Source organism: Lipotes vexillifer, unplaced genomic scaffold (genome assembly GCF_000442215.2).
Source record: "Lipotes vexillifer unplaced genomic scaffold, Lipotes_vexillifer_v1.1 scaffold238, whole genome shotgun sequence".
NCBI classification, from domain to species: domain Eukaryota; kingdom Metazoa; phylum Chordata; class Mammalia; order Artiodactyla; family Lipotidae; genus Lipotes; species Lipotes vexillifer.
Genome location: NW_006785665.1, coordinates 2487746 through 2497750, shown reverse-complemented (window position 1 = coordinate 2497750; position 10005 = coordinate 2487746). Strand labels below are relative to the sequence as shown.

The 10005-nt window shown below is 57.1% G+C and overlaps 2 protein-coding genes across 5 annotated transcripts in view; both read right to left on the bottom strand.

The window, feature by feature from the left end:
* Nucleotides 1–116: 116 nt before the first annotated feature.
* Nucleotides 117–4870, bottom strand: ENTREP3 (endosomal transmembrane epsin interactor 3). Of its 3 annotated transcripts, XM_007457944.1 has the most exons (12): nucleotides 4646–4870; nucleotides 4392–4448; nucleotides 4083–4193; nucleotides 3856–3975; nucleotides 3582–3689; nucleotides 2855–3027; nucleotides 2625–2724; nucleotides 2221–2290; nucleotides 1411–1956; nucleotides 745–813; nucleotides 381–634; nucleotides 117–290 (listed from the first exon to the last, which is right to left on the bottom strand). In XM_007457944.1, exons 1-12 carry the CDS (start codon nucleotides 4868–4870, stop codon nucleotides 117–119), a joined length of 2007 nt encoding a protein of 668 aa, XP_007458006.1. The 3 variants fall into 3 exon arrangements, with proteins under 3 accessions (XP_007458006.1, XP_007458007.1, XP_007458008.1); XM_007457945.1 differs by lacking the exon at nucleotides 4392–4448 and having other exon boundaries at nucleotides 2855–3030; XM_007457946.1 differs by lacking the exons at nucleotides 3856–3975; nucleotides 4083–4193; nucleotides 4392–4448.
* A 1107-nt stretch (nucleotides 4871–5977) lies between these two features.
* Nucleotides 5978–10005, bottom strand: part of SCAMP3 (secretory carrier membrane protein 3) — a 4627-nt gene continuing 599 nt past the window's right edge. Inside the window, exons 2-9 of one of the 2 annotated variants that reach the window (XM_007457942.1) lie at nucleotides 9733–9810; nucleotides 8958–9080; nucleotides 8751–8871; nucleotides 8176–8304; nucleotides 7576–7735; nucleotides 7365–7466; nucleotides 6722–6839; nucleotides 5978–6443 (exon numbers count right to left, since the gene is read on the bottom strand). In XM_007457942.1, coding sequence (XP_007458004.1) covers nucleotides 6297–6443; nucleotides 6722–6839; nucleotides 7365–7466; nucleotides 7576–7735; nucleotides 8176–8304; nucleotides 8751–8871; nucleotides 8958–9080; nucleotides 9733–9810 — 978 coding nt within the window. In that variant the 3' untranslated portion in view covers nucleotides 5978–6296. The remainder of the gene's footprint in view (nucleotides 6444–6721; nucleotides 6840–7364; nucleotides 7467–7575; nucleotides 7736–8175; nucleotides 8305–8750; nucleotides 8872–8957; nucleotides 9081–9732; nucleotides 9811–10005) is intronic. The other variant, XM_007457943.1, reaches the window with a different exon arrangement.

Sequence of the window (10005 nt, the reverse complement as noted above, 5' to 3'; positions counted from 1 at the left end):
GGTTTCTTTTTGTGTCAGCCAGTGCAAGGGGGTGCTGGAGGCTGCTGGTCCCAACCAGCTGGTGCCTGTGGCCCCAGCATTCATCTGGATCTGTTCAGTGTGGGAGGATGCCCAGGTCAGAGCCCAGTCTCCTGGCTGCCCCCATTGAGGCTGAGGCTGTGGGGGCGGGTGCCGCGCTCCAGCCTGCGGCCAGACAGGAGGCGTCTCAGGGAGGAGCCGGAGCTAAGGTCGCCGCAGCTGCGAAGGTGGAGGCTCTCTCGGCCTGGCCGGCCCCATGGGCTCCGGGGCACCTAGATGGGGCCACAGGAAAGAGCATCAGTGTGGCCCCACCTGAAGCACCAGGCTTTCCTGGGTGTCTTCCCTGGATCCCCTCACTCTACCTGCTTATGTCCATGGGCTCCATTCCCACTGGGGTCTGGGGCCTTCCTAGACATCTGGAGGAAACGAGTGACCAAGCCCCGGCCTGGCCAGCTGCCCTTCAGGTCCCCCAGGGAGTGGGCAGGTGCAGGGCCTGAGGGCAGGGGGACCTTCTGGAAGGTGGGCACAGGGTGCCGTTTCTCAGCTGAGCGGGCACGTAGCAACTTGGGGGAAGGGCAACGGGCTAGACGGAAGAGGCAGGCTTCAGAGCAGAGCCCTGGAGAGACAGAGAGAGGAAGAGGGAGAGTGGGTGGAATGGGAGGTGCAGAGAAGGCCAGGCATTACTCCCCTACCCCCTGCCCCCTGGGCACCAACCATATGCCTCACCTGTATCTGCAGAGGAAATGGAAGCAGCTTCCTCCTCAAGCACTTTGGTATAAAGGTCCCTGAATTCAGCTGAGAAGGAAAAGAGAGACAGGGACTGAGTGGGAGCGCTCAGTAGATGCGCCCGCCAATCTCACGGCCCTCCTGAGAACTCAAGCCCAGCTTCCACACCCCATTCCCAACCAAGGGGGCATCATCTCTGCTCAGGTCCACCAGCAACTAGATGGTACGATCCACCAAATCAGGGAGTAAGGCGCTATCGTGCCCTGCTGCAGCCTCTCCAGTACCTGACACATAATGGTAATGACAAACACTTTCTGTGCCAGGGCTAAGCACTTGACCTGCATCTCTCCTCAGTAACTCCACAGTACCTATGGTGAGGTACTGTTATTATACCTGTCTTACAGGTGAAAAACTGAGGCTTGTAGAGGGTAGGTAACTAGCCCAAGCTGGGAAATGTGAGACTGCGTTCCAAAAACCAAATCCTCTCTTTTTAGCCACTAAGCTATTGATGTCTTTCTAGGAGGTGACATAAGAAGTGTCTACCGCAGGAGTGAATTCACCCATTCTTCTTCCCCAGGGACCTCAACAGTGTCGCAAATCCTGGTGGGTATCACTGGCCCTCTAACTCCCAGTGCCTGCCCTCTCCTGAACCTTGTGGCGGCTCACCGGTGTCACTGGAGGTGGTGATGCCCGGGTCACTGTGGGACCGTGGCAGCAGCAGCGGTGGTCGGGGAGCCGGCTGAGGAGGCCGGTGCCCCGGTGGGGTGAGGGAACCTGAGCTATCGCTGAAGCGGCGAGCCGGGGCTCGGGGGGGAGGGGCTGCAGCTGGCTGGCTGCCTCCCCGGGGGACCCGCCGCCTCAGCTCAGGGAAGCAGGGTCCCACCCAAGGCGGCCAGCCCTCCAGCCGGTGGCAGCTTCGGGCAGCTGTGGGGGCACCCAGAGGGGGTGGGGCCTCGGGGGCAGAGCAGGAATAGGAGCGGGCAGCTCTCGGGGGCCGCCGGGGCAGGGGGCTGTCCTCAAAGGGGCCCCGCAGGCCGCAGTCCAGGCTGAGGCAGTAGCCGGCGCGGCTGCGCTGAATAGAGCGGAAGAGCACGTAGTCAACGGAGCGCACGGAGCCCTGCAGCTCCAGCAGGCACGAGTCCTCCGACGGGCTGGAGCCCCCGGGGAGGTCACCGATGGCTGACAGCACCAGAGACCCGCTGTCCATGGACACTGTGGGTGGTAGGGGCTGCCGGGTAGCACCAGCCTGGCCGGGCCCAGGCGGTTCCTCTTTTCTCAGGCCCAGCCTCTTGCGGGCCATCCTGCCTCCAGTTTTATCTCAGAGGAGACAACTAAGCCCAGGACTGCAAGAAGCCCCAGCCCTCATTTGTCCCTCAACCACCAACTCGGTCTCATCTCTCCCCCTCTGCCCCCCACACCCAGCTCTGCTATCCCAGGCATCCCAGACCTTGTCCACCCTCCCCACTTTCTGCTCACCATCTACAATGGAGGCCACTCGCTCACAGATGCAGGAGCCATCATGAAGCTGAGGATCAAACAGAGTGGCCTGCAGAAGACACAAGGGTCAAGGGTCGAGCCCTACACACTGATTAGGCCATCCCATAGGCTGGACAGAGCTCTGGAGACCTAGATTCCAGCCCAGCTTTGTCACTTTGTTCAAGTCACTTATGTGGGCCTCAGTTTCCACATCTGTAAAATGGAAATAATAGTTCTTACCCCACCCACCTCTCCAAGCTCACAGGCAGATCAAAGATGACAGTGAATGTGCTAGTGCTATAAAGATCATGAGAACTAGTATTATCTTTATCCAGTGACAGCAGCTCACTCAGCTTCTCAGGCTTATCTCTGACTCCCCAGCCCACACCAAGCCCTGCTCTCACCTGGCTGTCTCCTCGTAGCCCCATGACGGCCTCATAAGAAGGGGGGCAATCAGTAGGATACAAGGGCACCGGGCTGTCCATGGAGCCATTATAGGTGATGCTGGCAGGATGAGGGAGAGGGTCAAAGCCTGGGAAAGAGCTCCTATTCCAAAAAGATCCCTCCCCACCAATCCCCGGCCTCAGCCCCAGTCGCCTTCCTTAGTTTCCCCACAGATTCCACCTGGCCTCACCTCTGTGCATCTGTTTCTGAGCTGCAGGTGTACTCTGGGGGATAGTAGGGCGGCGGGGGCACAGGCGGCACAAATTCCTCCAAGTCCAGCATGGTGTGTAGGAGAGGGGCTGGGGGCGAGGATGTACAGCCCAGAGGCCCCAGAGGGCCTGAGACTGAGTGCTCAGGGGCCAACTGCTGGGGAGCAAGCAAGTCAGCAAACTTGGTTTCTGGGAATACAGCTCCTTGGCTCCCAAACTCCTCTCTCATCTACATTTTCTGGCCCCACCCCCTCCAAGAAGCTCAGTTCTGGCCCCTTTGCCAAACCAGTTCCTCCTCTAACCCTGCCCCAGCCGAGGACCTTCAGCTCTTGCCCTGCCCATCTAGAAAGTCCTCCTCTACATGGACCTTTCTGCACCCAGAATCACTATCTGTTCTCTGTCCCCACCAGAACATCAACCCATTATCCCCACCCGCATCTAAGACCTTCCTGACTCCGCCCAACTTTTAGTCCTACTCTTCAATGCCCCCAGACTGGCATCACGTATTTCTCTTACTCCCTGTCATTTCCCTCCTCACCCTCCTTTGGACCCCCTAAATATCCCTGCAACAGACATGCCTAACAGGTGACCCACAGCCCCTGGTGCTCAAAAGCCAGCACTGTAACCATCACCCCTCAAGCCCAATCCCAGCACACACACCCTGCCCGCATCCTACCTTCTCAGCCTTGACCCCGGCTCCCCACTCACCGTGTGCACGAGGTCCAGGGAGAAGATTTGGATGCAGCAAACAATAGCAGAGAGAGTACAGATTATGGCGGCACAAACCGTGAGCCCACAGACGCTAAAGAGCAAGTTCTGGGGAAGGCAAGAGAGAGAGAGGGATGTGAGAGGAGACTGGGGTGGAGTAAATCCCACATACTCGGGGCCTGTGAGGACTCCAGGAGGAGGCAGAAGGGTGAGAACCAGGAAGATGGCAGGAGAGGAAGGAATGGCGGAGGTGGGGGGGCGGGTGCATGCTCACCTTGAGGGCCCCTCGGGCTTCATCACAGGTGGAGTTAGGGGCAACTTTCAGTTCCTGCCCTGACTCTGGACAGGGCCGCAGGAGAGGAACAGGAGGGCAGCACACACAGACCTTTCCGTCCTGAGTGGGAGTGGAGAGGGTGAGGCAGCCTGAATCAGGACAAGCCCAGGTTGTCCTGCGCACTTCCCCCAACCAGCACTCTCAGGCTCTCTTTCCTCAAATCTCACCAAGATGCATTCTTGGAAGTCTCGGGCCAGCTGAGCGTTTTTACAGGAGAGAACAGAGCCAGCCATGCTGAGCATGACACAGAGCACCGAAAGCAAGGAGAAGAAGGAAATCTGGGGGAAACAGGGCACAGACTCAGGGCTGGGGCCCCAAGAGTACCCTCTACCGCAGATGGAGCCACCCTCCTTCACAGACATTTGTGCCTAGACAGCATGAATGGGAGAGTCAGTTCCCTTTTTGAGGGCATAAATAGGCATCCCCTCAGGTGCTAGGCACCTGCCTCCCCGTGGGCATCAGACCCTGGCACCTACCACTAGAGTGAACGGCCGCTTCCAAGACACAATGCCAACCACCCCGGAAAACGCCAGCTGGGGATAGAGTGGGCACAGGCTCAGCCTGACAGGGGAGGCACCTGAGTGAGCCCCTCACCACAGGGTGCACCCAGCTCTGTAAGGAGGAGGAGGACCAGGAGAGGGAGGAGAGGCCAGGATTTGGACTGGCAGCTGGTGTGGAGGGGTGGGGCCCGAGGAGCCTCCCCCACCCAACAACTGTGCACCCAACTCACCGAGAATCCAGCCCAAGACGGGCAGGATCTCTTGACGCTCGCGGTGGTGGTGACAGATGAGGCCACCATGCTGAAGGTGACCACCAGGATGCCCAGGAGCACCTGAGCCAGCCCCAGCGTGAGCAGAGCCTGCAGCCAGGGTCGGTGGAGGCGGAGGTGGGTAAGGCCCCGGGTGCTGGGCCGGCTAGTCAGCGAGCGGCTGGAATCACTAGGCGAGGGCATCATGCCTGCCGCCCGGTCGCCTGAGCCTCGCTCGGCCGCCCCTGACGCTTGGGAGCATCTCAGAGGCGCCGGAGGCCCCGTCCTTCCTCCTCTCCACCCCCCTCGCTCTAGACCCCACCCCCTGGCTGGGTCCCCTGGGGCATGGCCCAGGGACTCCAGCTGAGGAGGGGGTCAAGGGAGGGGCGTCACGCAGGGGCCCCGGAGTGCTCCCTCCCCACCACGGGCACTGGACGGGCACCGTGCCCGGGACGGCGATGAGGACGCGGGGGCACCGGCTCATCGCATCTCCCTAGAGAAGAGAGGCGCCGAGAAGGGCCGGTCCGGGAGTGAAGAGAGGGCGGCGGTCCGGAACCCAGGGAAGGGTGGGAAGGGTGAAGGCGAGAAGGATGGGAAAGAAGCCTTGAGAAGAGGGGAGAGGCGGCGTGACTCTAGAGGCGCGGTCGGTGTGCCCTCGGTGTCCAGTGGGATCCGAGGCTGCCTGGTGGGGAGAGGCTGCGGCGGCGCCGCCGCCTCCTGGGTCGCCAGCCCCGCTCCCCTCCCCTCCCCACCACACCCCCGCTCCCCCGCTTCCCCAGCTCGGCTGCAGCAGGTCCGGGACTGGAGGCGGGGGATGGGGATGGGATGGTGCGGGAGGAGGGGCATGGTGCGAGGGCCAGCGCGGCGCACCCCGGGAGTTGTAGTCCCCGCCAGAGACCCTGTGGGAGGGGGAGAGGGAAGGAGGGAGGGAGGGAGCAGGAGGCAGGGCTGCAGGGCGAGCTGGCCGCCAGAGCTAACAACGCTTTCGGCTCCCACTTGAGCCCCACCCAGCCTCTCAGGCCCCTCGGCCTGCTGTGTACCCAGCAGAAGTAGCGGCTTCTTCCCTGTCATTAATGGAGAAGGGTAGGGAGCTGGGCTCCCTGGCAGCTCCGCGATTCCACCCCAACCGTGGACTTCCCTCCCTCTTCCTGCGCCTGCCATCCGGCGCTGCTGTCCCATCCCCGAGAGCTCTCCATTTACACTAAGGCCAGGTCAGACCTTCCCTCTGGAGTCCACATTCTGCTTCCATTCTAGTCTCCTCCACTTTCTCTTCCATAAGGCCTAGTTCCCATTAAAATTCTGGAAACGGTGTGATTTGTGTTCCAGTTCCACTTTCTTTTTATTTAAATAACCGAAGCAACAGCCTTGGCACAGCAGAAGGAATCTGGGTTGGGGCGTGTAGAGGTGGCAGCAGTGTGGCCTGACTGGGGGAAGGGGAGTGGGAGGGAAGCAGTGACTGGGTCACACAGGGCTCCCCACACCCTTAAGTCAGGGTCAGCAGTCATGGCTGTGGGACTGGGGGCACTATAGTTAAGACATCAAGTAGTGACGTCTCATCAAGTCCCAGAGACCTCAGGGATGGGGGCTAGGTCACCTCCCCTAAGTGGCAGGGCCAGGGCATCCCAGTTAGGGGTCACGGTGCCCGGAAGGCATTTTCGGCAGCCCCAGCGGCTGCATTGGCAGCTGCGGTTCGCACCGCAGGGTTGGAGAAGACACCAGCTGCAAATTCTTGCTGGGCTTTCTGAAAGCTGGCACCTGTGCGGCGATACAAGGAGTGGATCTGCAAGTAGAGGCATAGACTTTGCAGCACGTTCTGGCCCCCGTTACCCCACTCCAATCTAACGCCATCACCACCACTCACCAGCCTGCAGCTCTAGCTTTTCCCTTGTGGCTCCCTACCAACCTACACCCACACATACCCCACAACACCCGCCTCCCAGGTCCATTAGCTGAGAACCCATCCGTCAGCCTGGCCCTCCCCAGTTGCTCCTGAATGTTCCACCCATGCCCCTAGGGACACATGATCTCACTCTCCTGGCCCCATCTACAGCCCCTCACCCGCTTTAGCATCACAATTCCCAGCACGGCAATGCCAGTGAAGAAGAGGGCAACCAGCAGCATGAGCACAGCTACAGCTGTGTTGGTCTTCAGCACCACCAGAGCAGAGATCCAGCCACTGTAAGGAGGGGAAAGTATGTGGAAGTGAAGAGGGGCTGCTCACAGCTGGGTCTCTGTCCCCCCAGCTTCTCTGCTGGTTATGTCTTCCCACCAGGGGCCGTTTTCTTGTCAGTCTGGCAGCTTGCCATGCACCACAATCCCAAACTACACCTACTCTCTTCACAGTTTAATCCCAGCTTCTGAACGATCAGCTCCCAGCTCTCCAAGATCTTCCAGACATCCTCACTCCAAACAGACCTTTCTGTTGAGGATTCTTCCTCTTCTCCAACCATGGTTACACATGTCTCCTCCAGGAAGCCTCTTCAGATTGACCACAGCCATCTTTCCCTTAATCTATGTCTTTTGAGAGTTGTGTCTGGGCTCTCTATCATGGAGGACATCTTGTCTCTCTGGTTAAATTAGCACCTCCCAAGGATAAAAACCACATTTCCTTTTTCTGAACAACTCCTATGCCAGTACCCAAGGCTGACTTGGTCTACAGGAGTGGGAGGAAGGGGTGAAGGTAGATGGCAGCCTCACAGACCTGAACCCCCAACCTGGGATGCCAATGGCCTGGAGGACAAACAGAACATCCTGGACGAAGAAAATGAAGAAGAAAACGAAGAAATTGAATGAACTGTCACTCCTGCAAAGAGAAAGAAAGGGAAGTGTAGGCAAAGAATTAGGGCTGGAGAAGCAGAATGGGACCCATCCAAGTCCCCTCCCTTTCCACCATCCCCACTCCTGCTTCTTACCGGAAAGCCTTATACATGGGGCGGTACCAACAGACGAAGGAGCAGGGAGTGAAAAGGAGGATCCAGAGGATAGAGAGCCCAAAGCCTGAGCCATTGCTGGTCTCCACACAGAAGCTGGCCAGGCAGGCAAGAAAATTCAGGAGAAGAGCCAGAGTGCTGCCTAAGGGTTAGAGGAACAGGATGATGGGTCAGTGAAAGCTCCTTTCCCTAGAAGCCCACCCCACAGCCCTAACCAAATGTGGCAGACTAAGGAGAGGAAGGTGGCTTCTGCCTTCACAGGATCCTCAGCAGGGGAGACAGAACTAGCAAATCTCAATCATGTGTGATCCCCTTGGCAAAGACATTTAAAGGATTCAGAATACATTTATGCATAAGGACAGGGGAAAGGGGGAGAGGGCAAGAACATACATTTGCTAGAAGACTAGAGAATAAGTTCTAAATACTGTAAAAGGAGTAATCCAGGTCCTGGAGAAATGAGCCTTAAACTCAAACGCTGAGGATAGGTGAAGTGTCTAGTTCTGGGTGAGTGGGCTCCAGGAAAAGAAAGATGTACAAGTTACTACCTGTACTTTTCCTTCAAAAAGGCTTCTCACTACTCACACATCCAGAGGTAGTACATGGTGGATACTGTCTTCTGAAATTCTTGGGGGATCTCCATGGAGATATCCTGGAAAAAGCAGGGCTGAACTGGGCAAAAAGAAGGTAGAGGGGGCCAATTGTTCTGTCGAGCTGTAAGGCACAAAAACAGCAGGAGGATCTCACAAGTGAGACAGAGACCAACAAATCACTCCCCCTTCCTTTCACCTCCGGGTCCTCTCTTCTGTTTCCAATTTGAGGGTTCAAAGAAACAAGGGCAAGTAGCAAAAGTTATATTAATACTGAGTGTTTATTATGACTTACAACTTCTAAGCACTGTGCCCAGCATTTTGTATAGATGACTTTGTTTAACCCTCATAACAGTCCTGTCAAACAGGTACAAACATTATTCTCATTTTACAAGTGAGGAAACTGAGACACTCAAGATTAAACAACTTGCCTAAGAGCTCACCCTTAATAAGACATAGCACCCAAATTCAAACTCAGCAGTCTGGCTCCAGTGCCCATGCTCTGAGGTACTTTTTTGAGACTTTGAACCTGTCAGATGCCCTCTCCAACCCTATCAAGGATCCACTTACTAGCTGTGCCCCCGAGGGCAGCATGCTGGAGTTCTCGCTCCCTCCGGTCCAACTCCTCTGCCTTCCGGTTGAGCTCCTCCTGCTTCTTTAGCAGCTCAGCTGTGGCTGCTGCAGCTGAAGCCTGACCAGTATGAGCAGAGGGCAATGTGAGTCCTGAACCCCAGGGCTGGCCCCTCTCCTCAACCCCTACCCATACACCCCCTTTACCTGGGTGCTGTAGGAACCATAGTTCTTGGGTTCTGTGGGGCTGAGCTTTCTCGAAGACTGCAAAGGGGGAGCTGAGGGTGGAGCTATCGGAACAGGAGCAGGAGGCTCATAGCTTGGTGGTGGCTGTTGAGTTTGCAAAAAACCTTAGGGATCATCTAGTCCTTCATAACACAGGAATCTAGAGTCTACTTGAATACCTTTAGACCTAGAACTCATTACCTAAGGTGGCAGCCCCTCCCCCAGTTGTTAGAAAGCTAGTTCTTGTGTTTGTATCAGAGAACTCTTTTACAACCTGCAGCAGCCCTCATAACCCCTCACATCGAGTTCCTTACCCAGGACTCAAAGCACTAATCTACCATATCAACCTCCTTAAACTTTTAAAAACTCATCTTTTTCTATTGCAGTGAGACAAACAAGTCTAGTCTTTTCATCCCTTGTTTTCTAACTGTATACCTGAACATAGTTTGCTTTCTCCACAAGTCCAACCGGCCCCATCCCTTTTCTTCTTCAAAAAAGGCTCCCCAGACAGGGTCTTCATCAGGCCCTGCCAGACTCTAGGTCCTCCCAAGACGGACATTTAGAGCTGAAACCAATGGATCCTTGGCCTTAGTGTCTTTAGAAGGATTAGGCATCCCATGGCAGACCGGCCTCTCTCAGGGAGCTAAGATCACGGTGTTTCTTCCTTTGCATGCAAAAACATCCCCTATACCCCAACAAAGTGGGCCTGTTAGCATACCCTACCCTTCCTCGCCCGCCCGTGCTCCCAGAATCTCACCTCCCGGGTCTCAAAAGGGCTGTAGACGTCAAGCGTGGCATGGTGCGTGCTGGGTCGGTGCTGGATCACAGCTGGGTCCTGTGGGCAAAGATCTGGGACTCAGCTGGCACCTGGTACCTCTGGGGTAACTCACAGGGGCCTCTTCTCAATTGCTGTGGCTCCAAGGACTGCAGCTTGGGGGCCACGCTGTTGTCCCCATATTTGCCCCCAATCCTTCACGCCACGCTGCTAGTACCAGCTCCTTAAGGGGCAGGGCCCGCCCCCCCCCCCCCC

Coding starts and splice junctions, on each gene's coding strand:
- ENTREP3 (XM_007457944.1), bottom strand. CDS start 4,870: ATGATGCCCTCGCCTAGTGATTCCAGCCGCTCGCTGACTAGCCGGCCC. Junction 2,291..2,624: donor GGCTACGAGGAGACAGCCAG/GTGAGAGCAGGG, acceptor TGTCTTCTGCAG/GCCACTCTGTTTGATCCTCA. Junction 814..1,410: donor CACCACCTCCAGTGACACCG/GTGAGCCGCCAC, acceptor TTTCCTTCTCAG/CTGAATTCAGGGACCTTTAT.